This window comes from Corythoichthys intestinalis, chromosome 3 (assembly GCF_030265065.1).
Source record: "Corythoichthys intestinalis isolate RoL2023-P3 chromosome 3, ASM3026506v1, whole genome shotgun sequence".
NCBI classification, from domain to species: Eukaryota; Metazoa; Chordata; class Actinopteri; order Syngnathiformes; family Syngnathidae; genus Corythoichthys; species Corythoichthys intestinalis.
The window spans coordinates 61,409,850-61,429,297 of record NC_080397.1 but is presented as its reverse complement, the minus strand read 5'-3'; the positions used below and the strand labels follow the sequence as shown (position 1 = coordinate 61,429,297).

General features: G+C 38.1%; 2 protein-coding genes across 2 annotated transcripts in view; both read left to right on the top strand.

Moving 5' to 3' along the window:
- The first annotated feature begins 211 nt into the window (after window positions 1-211).
- Window positions 212-9,773, top strand: cenatac (centrosomal AT-AC splicing factor). The gene is made up of 11 exons (XM_057831491.1): window positions 212-431; window positions 3,004-3,170; window positions 3,393-3,491; window positions 3,588-3,654; window positions 6,554-6,616; window positions 8,354-8,421; window positions 8,493-8,592; window positions 8,662-8,692; window positions 8,768-8,872; window positions 9,251-9,383; window positions 9,456-9,773. The coding sequence occupies exons 1-11, from the start codon at window positions 315-317 to the stop codon at window positions 9,571-9,573; spliced, it is 1,068 nt and encodes a 355-aa protein (XP_057687474.1). The 5' UTR covers window positions 212-314; the 3' UTR covers window positions 9,574-9,773.
- Window positions 9,774-15,888: 6,115 nt separating this feature from the next.
- inpp5jb (inositol polyphosphate-5-phosphatase Jb) overlaps window positions 15,889-19,448 on the top strand; it is a 72,888-nt gene continuing 69,328 nt past the window's right edge. The window contains exon 1 of the mRNA XM_057831490.1: window positions 15,889-16,322. The gene's annotated coding sequence lies outside the window, so the exon portion shown is untranslated. The remainder of the gene's footprint in view (window positions 16,323-19,448) is intronic.

Here is a 19,448-nt window from a genome sequence, read left to right as displayed (position 1 = left end):
CATTCAATGCTTGTTTCCGTGTGACATATTGCTGCAAACTATCTCAGGCAAAATGAATTAGACGTCTAGCACCGCCAATGGCTGCCCATGAATTTAATGAGAGCCTTGTACAGGGTTAAATATATATAATTTGGTCTCATTGTAACCAAAAATTTGAGTTCCGCACATGCTTGTTTCCAGGTGGACTCGTATAACACCGGTATTTCCGCTTTTGACGTTTCCGTCTCTTCCGTTCTCTGTTGACTCGAAGAATAGAAATTAATGTCCTAACTGAAGTGTGGTTATTATATGTTACTGGCTTTTTATTGGACTAGATGGGCGCATATTACTGCGCCATATGTAGGCAAACTGCGTTCAACGGGAAAGGACACATTTTCGGGAAACATCATCAGAGCAGGTTAAGGCTGGTTCTGATGAAATTCATAGAGAAGGTCAGTAAAAATACACCGAAGTACTGTCCTGTGTTTTCTATTAATTTATTATGTCAAGAAATTAAAATAATCAAATATCAGCGTGTGAATTAATTGGACAGCTAACGCCGTAAATGGCAGCCAATTAATGTGCACTTTCATAGCATAAATCGGGTGTCAGCAACCCGCGGCTCTAGAGCCACACGCGGCTCTTTAGCACTGCTCTTATGGCTCCCTGGAGCTTTTTCAAAAATGTTTGAAAATGGAAAAAAGATTGGGGAGGAAAATATATTTGTTGTTTTAATATGGTTTGGGCAAACATACGGCGCCCATATAGGGACATCGACAGAAATAAAATAAATTTGAAGCAATCTGGTGTGCACCAGATTGTTTGGAGTGCACACCTGATCGATTAATCTTTGCAACACTACTTTAAACGTTTTTTTTTTTTAAGTATCTCACAAGCTCTAGATAGCATTATTTCACAGCCCGAAATCCACAAGATGTGAGATGACAGGCGATTGCCATTGCGTTTTGCGGCCGCTTTATAACTGTGGTCTGTACTGCATTTGCTTGTGCAACTGAAACAAAAAAATACTTTAAATACGTATATTTAAATTCTAATTTATAATTAAATACTTTAATCACAATAGTACAGGGTTTCCCCTACAAATAAAAGATTGTGGTGCGCTGCCACACCTTGCAAATTCTTGGGAGCCCCGAAAGGGACATTGACAGAAATAAAATAAATTTGAGCTGTCTGATGCACAGCGCACCAGATTGTTTCTCGTGCACACCGGATTGTTTCTAGTGCGCACCGGAAACTATCCAGTAAACATTAGCATTATATAGCATTCAAGCTAGCGGACTTTCGCAATGCAAGGTAGCCAATTGTTATAAACATAAGCATTATATAGCATTCAAACTAGTGGACTTTCGCTATGCAAGTTAGCCAGTTGTCGTAAACATTAGCATTATATAGCATTTAAGCGAGCGGAGTTTTGCAGTGCAAGATAGCCAATTGTTGTAAACATTAGCGTAATATAGCATTAAAGCTAGCGGACTTTCGCTATGCAAGTTAGCCAATTGTTGGAAACATAAGCATAATATAGCATTTAAGCTAGTGGACCTTCACAATGCAAGTTAGCCAATTGTTGTAAACATTAGCATTATATAGCATTTAAGCTAGCCAATTGTTGTAAACATTAGCATTATATAGCATTTAAGCTTGTAAACTTTCTCTGTGCAAGTTAGCCAATTGTTGTAAACATTAGAGTTCTATAACATTCAAGGTAGCGGACTTTTGCGATGCGGGTTAGCCAATTGTTGTAAACATTAGCATAATATAGCATTTTAGCTAGCGGACTTTACTATGCAAGTTAGCCAATTGTTGTAAACATTAGCATTATATAGCATTTAAGCTAGCGGACCTTCGCTATGCAAGTTAGCCAATTGTTGTAAACATTAGCATTATATAGCATTTAAACTAGCGGACCTTCGCTATGCAAGTTAGCCAATTGTTGTAAACATTAGCATTATATAGCATTCTAGCTAGCGGATCTTAGCTATACAAGTTAGCCAATCGTAAACATTAGCATTATATAGCATTCAAGCTAGCTGACTTTTGTTGTAAACATTAGCATTATATAACAATTGAGCTAGCGGAATTTTGCTTAGCAAGTTAGCCAATTTTTGTAAACATTCTCATACAGCATTTAAGTTAGTGGACCTTCGCTATGCAAGTTAGCCAATTGTTGTAAACATTAGCATTATATAGCATTCTAGCTAGCGGATCTTCGCTATACAAGTTAGCCAATTGTAAACATTAGCATTATATAGCATTCAAGCTAGCTGACGTTTGTTGTAAACATTAGCATTATATAGCATTTAAGCTAGCGGAATTTTGCTTAGCAAGTTAGCCAATTTTTGTAAACATTCTCATACAGCATTTAAGTTAGTGGACCTTCGCTATGCAAGTTAGCCAATTGTTGTAAACATTAGCATTATATAGCATTCAAGCTTTCGCGATGCAGGTTAGCCAATCACAACAATGCCTAAATTGGCTAACTTGCGTCGCTAAAGTACACTAGCTTAGATACTACATAATGCTAATGTTTACCAGATAGTTTCTGGTGCGCACCAGATTGTTGTTTATTTCTGTCGATTACCCTTTTGGGGCGCCGTATAAAAATGACGCAAACATTCTTCTAATTCAATAATATTGTAATGCAGTTAAACTTGAGGTGGCAATGTATAACAGAGTAGTCACTTTATGCGTCATTCTCTATAGGATGCACTGCAGCAAAAATAAACATTTATTCATGAAGGCTTATTATGTATCTTTACCGATTCATTTTGATAGTAGGCTAATAGAGCTAATATAGATACATACAGCATGTGTTGCCTTCATTATAGGCCTTAGATAAGGCTTTTAATTTTTTCGGCTCCAGATTTATTTTTTTGGGTCCAGTATGGCTCTTTCAAAATTTTGGGTTGTCGACCCCTAAATACTCATTTAAAAACTAACTAGCAAATCTAATGCAAAAAAGTGTCATTTTAATGCTTTTCAAAGGTACTGCCTTGTGTTTTCCAGGTGAAGGATGCACGGCGAACACTTAAAAAACCGGAAGTCGAAAGGTTTGATTACACCCAACACAAGAAAACCTTCTGGTGTTACTGCTGTGGCCTGGAAGTTGAACGGAATGTTACCGATGGAAAAATGACCGTGTTACATGGAGGCTTATTGGAGCACATGGCCACGTGAGTGACGTGATGTGAAGCATTGAAAATACAAGAGCTGACCGATAATGACTATTTTAACCGTTATCCTGATGTTCCTAATGTTCCCTTTCTAAACCTTAGCATGCATACTGGTCCAAACCTGTATTTTTCGATATTATTTTAAAAACTTTCATCGGCTGATGTTATTGGACTACTCTAAAAAAATCTTTACGATACTTAAGAATATATTAATGATTTCAGATCAGAACACAGAAAGAGTACCCACAAGTTCTGGTGGGACAACAAAGCTGATCCCAAGTTGAAAGACAAAGTCATCATCACACAGGAAGAGACTGAACTGTGAGAACAATAATGTTCAAATGCTTGCAAGTACAGAGAAAATCTGAATGGACTTGACTGCGGAAATGATTATTTAAATGGGTATTTTTTCTTCAGGTTCAAAGCTGAGGTGGAAAAAGTATTGGCATCATATGTGGAGAAGGAGGATGAATTCATTCAACAGGTAAGGATAATGTTATATTGTGGTTAGGGATCTACCGAAAGCAAAATTCTTGGCCGAAACTGAAAATCTAATATTGGAAACAGCGAAAGGCCGAAAAATACACATGCGGTGGCAGTTCTAGGATTTTTCTGAAACTGGGGCCAAGAAGGGGCCGGTGTAATCGTCAGGGGCCAAGTGTCGCTGCCATCTTTGATCAGCAGGCAAAAAAATCGCTCACCTTTCGGCCAAATTCGCAGTTTTGAAGTCAAAAAGGGTGACCTGCGTGAATTGTGTAGATCTGAGGATTTTTAGGGGGTGGGGGTCGGGAGACTTTTTTTTTCCAGCATCATCACCTTGTCAAGAATCTGTATTGCATTTGCACCTTGTCAAGAGTCAAGAATCTGGTTTGGACAAGGTGATGATGCTGGAACGTTTGTTTAGTGCCGTTCCAGTGAGATTTACAAAGATGACTGCCTTGAATAAAAAACCATTGTGGTGGTCAGTAAATGTTACTTTTATAGAGCAAGTGCAGGGAAATATATATGGAATCACTCCATTCTGAGGGGGAAAAATCTGGAATTATGAGCAACAAACAAATAACAATCAAAACAAGAGTCAAGAATCTGCATTGGACAAGGAGATGATGCTGGAACTTTTGTTTGGTGCCGTTCCAGTGAGATTAACAAAGATGACTGCCTGAAAAAAAACATCAAAATGAAAAAAAGAGGTGTGTTGTGATTGTTTGTTTCTCATAATTCCAGATTTTTTTCCCTCAGAATGGAGTGATTCCATATATATTTCCCTGCACTTGCTCTATAAAAGTAACATTTACTGACCCACTCAATGTTTTTAGTCATTTCTTTTAGTGTTTCTGAATGCTAAAGAGTTGCACTTTTGAACTTGTTCATTATTTTTTCAAGCTTTTCATCTGAGTTTATTCTACACAATAAAATGTCTGAGTAAGTGCTCGCCAGAGACTGGTGATTCCATACTTTTTATTAAGGGTTGTAGCTTCCGTTGCTAGCGTCATCACCCCCAGCATGCATTGCGAACGTAAAACATGGCACCCTCTGTTGGTCAAAACATGTACTAAATACAGTATTATAGATTTTTAAATCAATGGCAATAAAATATGTGTTTCTAACAACATATTTTAGTAAAAGAGAACAATTGTGGCTTATTAGTGCCTACAAGTTTTTAGGCAAGGCAAGGCAAATTTATTTATATAGCACAATTCAACACAAGGCAATTTAAAGTGCTTTACATCACATGAAGATCATAAAAATCACATTTAAATCAATACAACGTAAAAACCAAGACAATCAAAATCGGAAATAAAATTATACATAAAAATCGCATTTAACAACAAATAGAATAAAAATAAATAAATAAAACAAAAACTACTACTACTAATAATAATTGAAATCAGCAATGGAGAGAAGCACAAGCGGAATAGAAAGCAAGTAGATTGAAATATATAGACAGTTATGGATATGCAGTGCTAAACAAAAGTGTTTTTAGCCCTGATTTAAAAGAGCTAACAGTTTGAGCATAATTCAGACGTTCAGGTAACTTATTCCAGAGTTGAGGGGCATAATAACTAAATGCTGCCTCACCCTGCTTGGTTCTCGTTCTTGGAACATGCAGAAGACCGGTTCCAGACGACCCTAGGGGTCGAGATGTCTCATATGAATCTAACAAATTAAGCATGTATTTTGGTCCAAGGCCATTAAGTGTTTTGTAGATGAGCAGTAGTATTTTATAGACTATCCTTTGACTCACTGGAAGCCAGTGTAGCGATTTCAAAACCGGTTTAACGTGGTCCAGCTTCCTTTATTTGTGAGGACTCTGGCTGCGGCATTCTGTACTAGCTGCAGTTTCCTGACTGATTTTTTAATCAAGACCCGTAAATATACCGTTGCAATAGTCCAATCTGCTGAAAATGAATGCATGCATAAGTTTTTCCATGTCTTGTTGAGTCAGAAGCCCCTTAATTCTGGTTATGTTTTTTTAGGTGGTAATAAGCAGATTTAGTGACGAACTTTAGATGGCTGTCAAATTTTAGGTCTGAGTCAATAATTACGCCAAGGTTTCTGACTTGATTTGTAGCTGTAAGTGACATTGTGCTAAGTTGCCTGCTTATTTCTGACCTTTCCTTTTTTGGCCCAAAAATGATCACCTCTGTCTTCTCCACATTTAACTGGAGAAAATTCTAGCACATCCATTCATTGATTTGATGAATGCATTTACTCAGGGAGACTAAGGGACTATAATCATGTGGGGACACAGAAATTTACAGTTGTGTGTCATCTGCATAGGCGTGATAGGAGATGTCATACTGTTCCATTATCTGAGCTAAGGGAAGCATATAGATGTTAAATAAGAGTGGTCCAAGAATTGACCCTTGAGGGACTCCACACGTGAATTTGGTTCGTTCTGACTGATAGTTTCCGATTGACACAAAGAAATCCTTATCATGTAAATAGGATGTGAACCACTGAAGTATAGTGTCAGTAAGCCCTACCCACTGTTCCAATCTGCTAAGTAGTATGTTGTGATCAACCGTGTCGAAAGCGGCGCTGAGATCCAATAGTAACACAACAGATGATTTGCCTGCATCGGTATTCCGACGAATATCATTTAGGACTTTGATAAGCACGGTCTCGGTGTTGTGTTGTGGCCGAAATCCAGACTGAAATGAGTCCAAAAGATTGTTTTGCATCATGAAAGTCTGGATCTGTTCGAACACAACCCTTTCGATAATTTTCCCCAGGAGTGTCAGATTTGATATTGGCCTGTAATTACTAATGATTGAGGCATCCAGATTAGGTTTTTTTAGGAGAGGTTTTATTACTTTAAGTCCGAGGTTCCTTTTAAGTTGATTGACCAATGTCTTTTTCTTTTCTCCTTATGTCTCCAGCAAGCTGATTTGATCCGGGTCCAGGAGAAACAGCGTGAAGAATTTCTTAAGTCTCTTCCAGAGGTTTGTTTCCGAGGATGCAGTGGCGGTATCCATAACTGTGGTTTTAACTGTCAGAATTTTAAGAATGACAGTAGAGAAAAGTGCAGAAGATTCTAGCTAGACACAAAAGTAACCTATCAGGTAGTAGGGATGGGAATCGAAATCTGATTCCAATTCGGAACTGGTTCCAAGTGTTTCGAGGCCTCGACATCACAATGAAAAAGCCTTAACGATCCCTTTAACGGTTCCTAAAGATGCGTATTGCGTCGTGACGTGTGTTGTTGTCCAGACGCATTAAACTAGCATGGCGCCAAGAACCACTCGCTCCAAAGTTTGACTACACTTCACCAGGAAAGAGTGTGAAAATGAAAGGTTACGACGGGTAAGCACGAGCATTGCAGCCATAAACATAACAATGACAGCACGTAGGTTCAAACGCTCGAAAGTGTGTCTTCACTTCACGAGGAAAAATTACAACAAAGCGACTTGCAGTCATTGCAAGGTGGAGATAACTGCATCGGGAGGGAATACGACTGCGCTGTCCTCACAGAGAGGCTAAGGCTCAGTCCTGGCTATACACCTAGCTAAACTCCCAAAGGACGATGCAGAAGACGGTATAATTTGCTGACTTTATTCAACCATCACTTGAAGAGTGAAACTAAGAATAGAAATGAAACAAATCAATTTCGTCCCCAATAACAAACAGGTTTGCATAAAAGTAAATCAGCGATGATTAGCTGCTAATAACAATATGGTTAGCATTCGTTCGCTAGCATTAGCACATCGTTCAAACCACTACACAACTGGAGTAAAGTGTCCGATCGCGAGTGGAAACACAACAACAACAACAACACAAAAGATGATACATACAGGCGTTGCCACTGGTAAATAATACACGTTAACCAATCCAAACTGCGGCCCGCAGCCCAAATACGGCCCGCCTCCACATTTGGTCCGGCCGTTTTGAATTTTTTTAAATCTCAATCGTGTTGTTTATTTCCTGGCCTTTTCCTTGAAGAATTCAAAGAGGGTTATTTGGTTATTATCTATTTAATTAATAGTGTTTTTATTATTATTATTATTATTATGAATCCAGAAAGGGTTATTTGATTGTGGCTTTCTGAAAAACAATAATTTTTTACATTTATGCACTTCTGCAATCGTCACACTTTTTCTGTTACAAACTTACCCCGGCCCCTCATCAGAGAAGTGAAAAGTTATGTGGCCCTCACAGGAAAAAGTTTGGGGACCCCTGCTTTAACACATATTGCCAAAGGCAGAACAGCAACCTATCTGCCAATATATACCAATATTTTTTATTTCTATTAGATAAATGTTTCAGTAAAATGTTACACATTCTTGTGTATTTGCCACTTATTGCCACAGTTAACATTGAGGCTTTGGGCCTCTTTTGATCTCGTTGTGAGTTTGTAAGGTTGTGAGTTCTGATTAAACAAACTCGATGCCAATCAAAACGTTTATTCTTCTTTTTCCCCAAATTAGAATTGATAAGAGAATCGATAAAGAATCGAATCGTTAAGCAATATCGATAATGGAATCGGAATCGTAAAAATCCTATCAATTCCCATCCCTATCAGGTAGTATGTTCAACTAAGCAATGAGGGGTTTTCAGGTCAATATCAGTCATCATAAAGCAAAAATATTTGCCAAGAATGAGATATTCGATAGCAAGAGTTTTGGTTAGCGGTGAGACTTCCTCTGTGAAACCACTGTTGGCTTTTCCTGAATCAAAATCAGCATGAAGCAGAACCAGCGTCGGTTAACGGACGTCACGGAACAGAATTGGCAGCTCAAGCCAGCGTCAGGTAACATCACAAGCATCGCAAGCGTATTATTATCGAGTTTTTGCACTTCTCCTCACCTGCGGGAGTGACAGATTTCAATGGACGTCACGGGGAGCTAACCAGCGGACGGACAGCGGCGTTGACTCGATGGTTGACGCGCAGCAACAGGGCCTGACTTTCATTGGATATCAGGTTAGAAATGCTTAGAAATTCCTCAAACGCAACTAGAGCCTTCACTTCATGTCAATTTTTCTGTTGTAGGATTCATCAAACAGCGGAAATGTACACACAGGTACGGTAACAAAGAGCGGTAAAAAGCTGCTATTCAGTTAGCTGTAAGGTTTGATCTTCAACTGTCATTTTACAGGTGCTGTCCCTCCTTGGCTGCAAGAAGACGATCCTCTAGAGGGGACGTCCGCAAGTGCAGCACCACCAGAAATTGGCCCGTCAGCACAGGAGTTCCTCAGACAGAGTAGAATACTTTTTTTTTTTTTTTTTTTTTTTTTTTTTTTTTTTTTTTTTTTTTTTTTGTCTAAGAAATTTTGATGGGCTAGAATTGGCAGAGAACAAAATTTTTTTGCTTTCAAATGACTCGTTATGCATCGTTTTTTTTTTTTTTTTTTTAATATTAATTTTAATGAAGTTTGTGCTCTAAGAATAACAATTTATAGCATTTGAGTTGGTGATTTATTATGATGTATTTTAACTATATTAGTGGTTGAATTGGTTTTAAAAAATTGACAATAATATCGCATATGGTCAATAATTTATGAGACTATATCACCTACTAAACTTTGTTATCGCGACAGGCTTACTTGACGCATTGTTGTGTATTCTTTCCCCCTCCCAGAGGAGCAAGAGAAGATGAGGAAGCTCCCACCGAACAGAGTGGGGGCCAACTTTGACCACAGCTCACACACAGACGCTAACTGGTTGCCTTCCTTCGGCCGCGTGTGGAACAGCGGCAGACGCTGGCAGTCAAGGTGTGCTTTATCTAGATTCAGTTCTTAGCTTATGTCGGGTGATTTTTTGGGGTTTTGTTTTCTTGGAAACAGGCATCAGTTTAGACAGGAGGAAGGCCAGAAAAACAACATGAAGAGGAAGATGAAGCATGATGCTGAAGGGTCTAAAAAGAGAAGCACTACAGCAGATGACCATGTACTGGACTATTAAATAATAGCTCTATAGGTTGTAACCCATTTCTGGGGAGTGATGCTGTCCAACTACTCTGATTTTTTTGATTTTTTTTTTTTGCTATGTGTACAAGAATACTTGCAATAAATTGTTTTGATGACTGTACTTTCTACTCCTTTGTATAAATAGACTTGCCATTTTCAACCACTGGATGATGACTAGGGGTGGCTATCTCAAGATATGGTATGACTTGTCCTAAGCTTGAACGATATATCGTTTAAACATCGCCATCGCGATGTGCACGTGTGCAATAGTCCCATCGCAAGGACGTGCGATAGTTAAAAAAAAAAAAAATTAATCCACATACTTTTGCCTTGCTTTCTGCTCTGCGCACAGCCTCCCTTCTGAATTCATTTTTTTATTTGAATTCAAAAGAGGGAATTGTTGGATTTACATAATCATATGTGGACATTGCATTTTTTCATCATAAGGCAAGTTCTTTCTCCTTTGTTCGGCGAATGCCATTGAATAGTTGCACATCTGGAAAATATTTGCAGGTGCTAGCAAGATGGAGGAGGGAGAGACCCTCCCCAAGTGAGAGGGGAGTAAAAAGAGCCTATTCACGGGGAGGCAGGAGCACTTTTCTTTGTCTTGGTACCATAATGTCATGTCTTGTCTCTTTGTCTTTAAGTGTAAATTCTTTGTTGTTTTTTATTCCCGAATTCTTTGTCATCATCTCCTGTTTGTTATATCGACTCTTTTCCTTCACTTCCTCTCTCTCCCATCTCTTTGTTCCTCACAGTCACTGCGGCACTTGCTTATTATAGTTAACAATGTCTTTGAGCTTGCCAAAGAAGCTTACTTCACATGGGCTGCAATGTGTCAATCGTTTAACTCGTTAAACAGTTTTTGCAAGGAAGCCGCACTGGAATGAATGTGTGTGTGGAGACGTTTGAGACATATAAAATAAACGCCAGAAGGGATCATGAGGAGTTTGTAATTTCTACATGTCACTCCAAGAGTCACAGCCAAGGTAGGTATACAAAAGCAATTAATAAAGCCAAGCATTTTTCTACTACAGTACTTTATTCTTGTTTAAAAATGATTCGGTTGGACAGTTATGTTTATAACTGATCATAATTATTACATTTGAAGTGCTTAAAAATCATTTATTAAATTATATATATAAATATATATATATAGCGGAAAATACAAGACTGAAGAAGCAGTTTCTTCTCTTGCACTCCTCTTTAAAATAAACTATTTTAAGCCAAAAGAACTGCTGTGTTTGATAAAACAATATGTCTTTATGCTGCCATAGCAGATTCATGGTGCATTATGCCCCCAAACTATTTTTAGTTTGTCCGTTTTACCCTGGAAACCCTCATTTACAGACATCGCACAACAGTTTTTGTTTCAAGCCAGCCATAAAAAAAAAGGTAGGCTACAGTGGTACCTCTACATACGATCGCTTCGACACACGAATTTTTCGACATCCGCCGTAAAATGTGACTCGCCATTTGTTTCTACATCCGACGACATGCTCGAAATACGACGACAATGGCAGCACCGCAGACGAATGCACGGCGGATTTTCTTGTGTGACAAATCAACACTGGTTTCAGAAAAAGTTGGTACAGGTGGTGAAACAAGGAAAAAGTTGACGCTTACCTTCTAAATGAAGATGCAAATGACAGAAAAATATGAGCGTAGGGTGGGCATCCGTGAAATGGCTCAACAATACATCTCCACGGTCCTCCTCCGACCATCGTTCGCCAGTCTTTATAAGTTAAGCTGACAATTCTTATTGTGGTAACATCTCCAGAGAAATCGCCAACTTCGCCACGTTTTTATAATTTATTTCACAACTTATTCAAAACAAAAACACCTTCTGTCTGCCGCAATTGACGGTGTTAAGAAAACATTCAAAGTGAAAGTGAAACTCAAGCTCACCGGTCTGCCTCTGGCACGTCAGCACCGCGGTGCGTTCAGGGTCAGCAAAAAACGTCCGCCACATTAGAACCCGATTCGTTACATTAATACAGGAATTATTATTATTATCGTAATTATTATTATTATTCCGATTTTGATTTATAATTTATTTGTTTTGCTATGTGTAATTGCCATTTGTAATAGTACCAGCAGTATTTTTTAAGGATTTAGTGAAGGTTTTTGGGCTGTGGAACGAATTAATGGAATTATAATGTATTCCTATGGGAAAATCCTGCTCGACATACGACCATTTCGACTTACAAACAAGGTCCTGGAACGGATTAACTTCGTATGTAGAGGTACCACTGTAATTATATTTATTATCCGAAATGTCATTTTTTGCTTAAAATCATTAACTGATGTCTAATATTTATTTTTAAAAACGACTTCTTAACATCATTCACTATTTAAACAAATTACGTCACAACGAAAAAAATGGTGTCTGTAGATAAGTCACGGATATCTACCTAATTAATTGATAGGCTAAATGATCATGCAAAATAAATCTGTATTGACTGTTACTGACTTTCATATGTTAGTTCAAGTGATACATTAGATTCAAACCTTTGTTTTCAAAAACTACAAAAGAAACATTTTGAAAGCTTCCAGAATAAATCTTGATTTTTTTTTGTTTTTTTTTTTTTGTTTAGCAAATTTAAAATATATTAACATAAATAATAATGCACATTGTCTGTCTAAATAAAGAAAAACTGAAAAAACAGTGAGGGAATACCAAAAATAAATAAAAATGGAACCTTCCTTCAGGTAAAACACTACTGCTTTTTAGGGGTGCACGATATCCATTTTTTAAAAAATCGATATCGATAACTTCTCAAGGCCAATACCGATACGAGAACCGATATTATATGTATAATTTTTCAATGTATAGTCGCCTGAGTTTTTGAACGCCTGTAGGTAAAAAATACTAGCGGTGGATTCAGCATAGAATCCTTTGACCAAACCAGAATTTTCATGATGACATGATCATTATTATAATGAACAAAACTAAGACAAGAACAGTTTTGACTTCAAATAAAGTGTCCATATTATTTTTTTCAAATAAATATAATTTGAGTCAATCCCAATCAATCAGTCAATATCATTGACGATATGTTCCCCTGAACAATGCGCACTGATCTGAAAAAAAACATAAACCCAACAGGTATTGTGCTTTGTCAGCAGATAAAACATTTGGTGCAACAGGAGAGGACACTTTTGACTTTCTTAACCTGGTAATTATAGAACAGCAAGCCTATCAATAACCAAAAAGCCTCTCAAGAATTTAACATAGTACTATAAAATGCATACATTCGCTAATTACCATAATAAGGTTTATAATTCAGTGAAGGAAAAATACAAATACGGACTCTAGAACAGTAACAATACCTTGCATACTGGCAAAACAGGAGTGGAAACAAACACACAACAAAATATTATTAATTGGCCCGATAATATATAATGTTATCAGATTTATTGGGATGATGTCATAATTCCTATTATCGGACCGATAATTATCGTGCACCTCTACTGCTTTTGTGCACAAACCAAACTCAACAAAAAAATGAAAGCTCCTTTGGGCTGCTTTAAGGCGACATGAATAAAATAAAAATGAAAACTGGGAAGAAGGGGGTAAACCTCGGTTCACTAAATTTCTGTTTAATGTTAACAGTAGAAAACACAAAGAGAAGGACACTTCTCTCTAAGCAGCTTCCTACTAGAGTTTTGCAGGTTAGCAAATTTACAGTTTAATGTTACGCCAACTCTGATGCAGGTTGGACTTTCAGTAGCAAAATTATTGGAGTTTTCCCCACCTCCACAAAATTTACATCTTTTTACATTACTTACAGTGGTTGCTGCTGCTGGCCGAAAAAAAAAAAAATCTAATATCCCTCGTCTTCGAAGGTGGCGGAGGTGGTGGCGTGTTGTTGAAATATTGTATCTCTGTCTGGGCTGTGAGTGCGTGTGTTTGTGGGGGGTGGGCATGTCATCAACCAATCAAACGTGTGTTTGAGGGGAAAAAATGAACTGGCACATTCAGCAAATGAAAATGGGTAAATGTCAGTCTGAACGTAATTAAAGTAATTCACTTAATAACAGTAGGGTCAATTCCTTACAAAATATGGAAAGACAATCTAAATTACCTATAAAACTGGAGTCATTATAGAATGCAAATAAGGTTGCTTAAAAGTTGCTGGGGACAATTTGAGCATGCTGAAAAGTTGCTAGTGTTATGTCCCTACTGTCCCTATGCAAACTTACGTCTTTGGGAACAACGCTGAATCAATGTTATGTATTCGACCAAAACACCCGCTCATCCATAATTCAATGACTATTCAATCATATTTCCCGGTCAATCATAAATCAACTATTTTTCAACATGAGTTCACATAGGCGGATCTACTATTCAGCCGAAGTGGGCGATCGCCTTAGGCCCCCAACCAGTAGGGGGCCCCCCCACCAGCTGCCCTTGCCCCAACGAGCAAGGGCTTGGGCCACCGGAGCCAGCAGCACCCCCAGCTATTCGTCATGTATAATTATGTCAGCATACCAAACAAATAACAAAACAAAAAAGAAAGCCATTTGAATGCTGCATTCATAATTATCTCCCCCCCACACACACACACACTACAATGGACTGTTCCACAACGACGGACTGAGTATCAGTCGCTTAGCTTCATTTAGCGCCGTTTAGCTTCGCTTAGCTGTTTGTTAGCTTTACTTAGCTCTCCCGCATTTTTCACGCCACTAAGCTCACTATTTTTACAGCTCACTTGCTGCTTTGCACGTCGGCTATCGTTTATTTCAAACACATGAGCAAACGTGCTCTCCATGATAGCCAAAGTGCAGTGAGGGAGACGTTGAGAACAGGCCGCTAATGCCTCTTTAAACTTTCTTCTTCTTCTTCTTCACACCGAACATAAAATACACAACAGCACAGCTTGTGGCGAAACAATGCAGTACAGTTCCAATCAGTCATACAATAACACTCAACAGCTGGTTAACAGCATTTGCTAACGAAATTTTGTTTTTTTAAATCTATTAGTGACACCACAAGCAATGACAAAGATTTTTTTTTTTTTTATGGAGTGTAAAGCTTACCTCTGGTGAACATTTCAAAATAAAATGTTCGTCATATGAATAACGATTTCTGGAGTTAATCCCACAAACTTCAGAATTAATATTATGATATGTTGAGTAAATACTACAGAATACAGATTCTACACTAAGAATAGCTTTCAAATGACACTCTTTATGACAAATATGATTGCCAATGAATAATTATTATGATTATTATACTACTATTATATGGAGTATTATACTATAATAATATTGCTAGATTTTTTTTTTTTAAGAATTGTTTTGAATAATGTTGGAAAGGGCAAAGTCAGTGTTCTGAATCTGTTTACTTTCCATTCTTTTGCACTAGTAAATGCTATCAGCATTTAACTTCATTGTTTATTTGTGATTAATTATTGTTATTTACATGATTATTTGTACTTAAATAAAGAATTTAAGTGTTCCAAAATGGTTTTGTGAATTGTCAACAAACATTTCATTGCTAAATTAGTAAAAAAAAAAAAGAAAATTATTACATTAGTTGACTAATCGTAAAACTAGTTGGCTGAATAATCAGGAGAAAATTTGTCGTTTAGGACAGCCTTAATGTACCGGAACATATTTCCTCCACACCCTTCTCACCTTTTTAACACCTGACCCATGAAGAGGGCCCCTGGATATGATCGCCTTAGGCCCCAAAATTGCCAAGTCCGCCACTGTTAGTTCATCAACTATAAAACAATGTTAACCCAAACATCGACTGACATGCCATAGAACAACGTTGTTTCAACGTCACTTGAAAATTTCGATGTCAACCATACTGATGATTTTGATGTATAAATCAACGTTTATTCAATGTCGGTCTGCTATCTGGGTATTTCCATGCATTTAGCATGAGGGACAAACGCGAGCTTGACCCGCCTAGCAACAGTTGCTAACGTCATGAATATTAAAGAGCAAAAGTGACATTTGCCTGCGGTACGCTTTTGTTCTTACTGCACATGTGCAAACTTGTTTCAGGAAGAGAGTAGAAAAACAAACTCGTTGGCGCGATTGTGAGGAAAATGAAGCGGCGTCACCCCAGCTGGACGGAGGAGCAGGTAAACAAACTGTTTTGATCTAAACTACTCGGGGTTTCAACTCTTTACACCGTGTCTATCTTTGCCTTTTCCCGTGTTCATTGAATCAGGTTGCGTCTTAAAAATGACCACTAGAGGGCAGTGTGGTTTTACTTCGCCGAGCAAGCAAGTGCCACCGCAGGCACCTTTAGTTTCTCTTATCTCGGTCCAATCATGTCACGGCATCCAACGTTCGCTTAGCCATAAACGGAAGCCGTTGGTGTGGCTGTGCAGTGGGGGTCGTGCCAGACTACTAGTCGGTGTCACGGTGCTGCTTTGTCAGACGAGTGCCCTTCACCGGTGATTTCCGGAAGTACTTTAGAGTAAAGACTGGTTTGAAGGACACTTGGTGGCAACACAGTGGTGTTTGTGTCTCTTTAAGCGCGGAGGAGGAGGAGGGAGGTGGTGGTGGTTGAGTGTCCGAGAGATGTAGCCCGCCTGCCTGCCTTCCAGCTACCTTCCACTCTCCGGCATCCACCCCACCTCCTGTACTCCCTTTGGCCGAGGACGACGGACAAACGCTGGGATGCCGATGCTGCCATCAGCAATCTTTTCTTTAATAGTCAACCTGAGGGGGCCACGTTTGAAGAACTAGCAGCTTTTAACAATCAGCACGAAACAGGTAAATGACGAATATAAACACCCACATGCGTGCTTACGTCATCTTTGTATTTATACTGTTACTAGTGTCGTTTATTTGTGCATGACAATTGCACTGATCTGTTGCTTTTGTTGGCGTTGATATGGAAATTCAGTACAAGCATCCTCAGTACAGTACAGTACAGTACAGTACACAATTGATGGAAATGCCATTTGATATCCTTGATAATGATATCAAGCTTAAAAAATTCCATACACACAAAAAAACATTCTTAGCGTCATATTAAAACAGTTTTTGTAATTTGACAGTACCCCATTGAAAGTATGAGCTGCGGGTAAATATTAAGCATTTCCAGTGGTGGATGAAGTACTCACTTTTTTTTTTTTTTTAATTAAAGTACAGATACAGGTGCAAAAAAATACTTAAGTAAAAGTACAAGTATCTAAGAATTAAAAAAAAAAATACTCAAGTAAAAGTATAGTACTTATAGAATAGTACCAAAATTGACCAATGAAAGTATTTTCTCCTGATGCCAAAATGTACAATACATATATATTATTATACAGGCCAAAAGTTTGGACACATCTCATTCAATGCAACACAAATGTAGGTCCCAAACCCATTGATAAAGCAATAAATTCCACTAATTAACCATGAAAAGGCATACCTGTGCAGTCAAAAACCATTTTACAGTGGTATGAAAAGGTATCTGAACCTTTTGGAATTTCTCACAGTTCTGCATAAAATCACCATCAAATGTTATTTGATCTTTGTCAAAATCACACAGATGGAAAAAAAACTGTCTGCTTTAACTAAAACCACCCAAACATTTATATAATATATATATGGCGGAAAACACTCAAGTGACTTGGAGTTCTGCTCTGAGACCCCCAATTTGGCCAATTTTCAAAACTGTCCGATATGCATGTGTGATACATCATTGGAAAGCTTAAAATCTCAATTTTCTGGGGGAAGAACAATTTTGAATAGGAGGGCATTAAAAAAAAAAATTTAAACAGCAAAACCCTAACTGGGGGTCGGAGAATGAAAGAGCACAATTGAAGACGCCATGATTTTAACGAGATATTGTTGCATATTTACCTTGTTTTGATCCAAAAATTCCATGTAGCATGTATCACTGAGTGTGAGTGAGCGTTGTGTGTTACTCCCCAACAATTCAACTTTGGTTTCATCGGTCCACAAAATATTTTGCCAAAACGTCAGTGGAGTGTTCAAGTGCCTTTTAGCGTACATTAAATGAGCAATAATGTTTTTTTTTTTTTTTTAGACAGCAGTGGCTTCCTTTGTGGAGTCCTCCCATGAACACCATTCTTGGCCATAGTTTTACATATAGTTGATATGTGAACATGGATATTAGACTGTGCCAGTGATTTCTGTAAGTCTTTAGCAGACACTTGACACTTTTTATAGTGAGCAGGGCAGCTTTAAACCACTCATCAGTGATTGGGTATACACCTGACTTAAATTGTTTGGTAAAAATTGGTTTCAATTGCTCTTTAAGTCTCCTTAGGCAGAGGGTTCACTTACTTATTTTCCCCCTTCTGTCACTGATTGCATGCTATCCTCATTAAAATATGAAAACCTATAAATGTTTGGGTGGTTTTAGTTAAAGCAGACAGTGATTTTTCATCTGTGTGATTTTGACAGATCAGATCACATTTGAAGGTGATTTCATGCAGAAATCTGAAAAATTCCAAAAGGTTCAGATACTTTTTCACACCACTGTATGCACAGACTCAAATGACACAATAGCAGGACAAGTCATCAAATGACCCTCATACTCGTTCTCCAATCACTCAAATGTCCTTGAGGCCGCTCTGTAATTAGTCTGCATAAAATTGTAGCCGTCGGGGACGTTTAGTCATTTCTTTCGCGATATGCAAATAAGCTTTGACCTGGGGTCATACTGAGAGTCCGGCACAATGTGGATCTGACGGTACCGTATCACTGCTCAGGTTTTATAGCAACATTGAAGTTCTGCTCTGTCATGTTTAATATGATGTCATGTCAAATGTTTAGTTTTTAATGTCAGCAGATGATTTGCGTGACTGGTTCGTTTCATTTGAGTTGAATTGGTCCTGATTAACAGTCATTCACTTCCTTGGGAGACGTAAATGATGTGAAGTTGCACTACTTGTGAAATGCTCTTGCTTTGATCTTGACAGGAAATAACACGGAAGGTAGTCAAGGGCCTACTTTGTGGTTTCTCAGCATCTTGCAAGCTTAAGTTTACATGCATTCGACTCAGGTTTCAGTCCACCTACTGTTTACTGTGTATTCTAGTTTCTCCACTCAGACGAGTGTCTATTAGACCTCATTATCAGGTTTCCCAAGAGGCACACAAACTAAGCCTGAAGGCCAATTATTTTGGTCTATAGATGTTATTAGGGTTGTTCCGATCATGTTTTTTTGCTCCCGATCCGATCCCGATCGTTTTAGTTTGAGTATCTGCCGATCCCGATATCTCCCGATCCGATTGCTTTATTTTGCTCCCGATTCAATTCCAATCATTCCCGATAATTTTTCCCGATCATATACATTTTGGCAATGCATTAAGAAAAAAATGAATAAAACTCGGACGAATATATACATTTAACATACAGTACATAAGTACTGTATTTGTTTATTATGACAAGAAATCCTCAAGATGGAATTTACATTATTAACATTCTTTCTGTGAGAGGGATCCACGGATAGAAAGACTTGTGACTTTGTATATTGTGACTAAATATTGCCATCTAGTGTATTTGTTGAGCTTTCAGTAAATGATACTGCAGCCATTCAACCCAAATGCATGATGGGAAGTGGACCCATGACTGTGCGTAGTGTTACCAATTGATATATCTTCTCTGCGTTGGGAAATAACATAAAGTGTTAAGAAAATGATCAATTGCTACCTTGCTTCCCCACATTGCTTCCCATGATATTTCTAATCGTAAGGAGAGGAATTGTAAGGCTTTAGCCAATTAAAAAGAGGCTCCAAAGGCTGCCAAAATTCACTCATTCACTTGTATGCTGCCTTTTATTTCTCTAAATAGGTAAAACGGCGCCATTACAGATTGAGCGCGACAATGCGTGAGTGGGTCGTGCAACGCATGCATTAGTTGCGTTAAATAACGTGATACA

Bases quoted from the DNA above. Each gene is read 5' to 3' on its own strand.
- cenatac (XM_057831491.1), top strand. From the start codon at position 315: ATGGGCGCATATTACTGCGCCATATGTAGGCAAACTGCGTTCAACGGG. The intron at 432-3,003 runs GTCAGTAAAAAT...TGTGTTTTCCAG, and splicing joins TGATGAAATTCATAGAGAAG to GTGAAGGATGCACGGCGAAC. The intron at 8,873-9,250 runs GTAGAATACTTT...TCCCCCTCCCAG, and splicing joins ACAGGAGTTCCTCAGACAGA to AGGAGCAAGAGAAGATGAGG.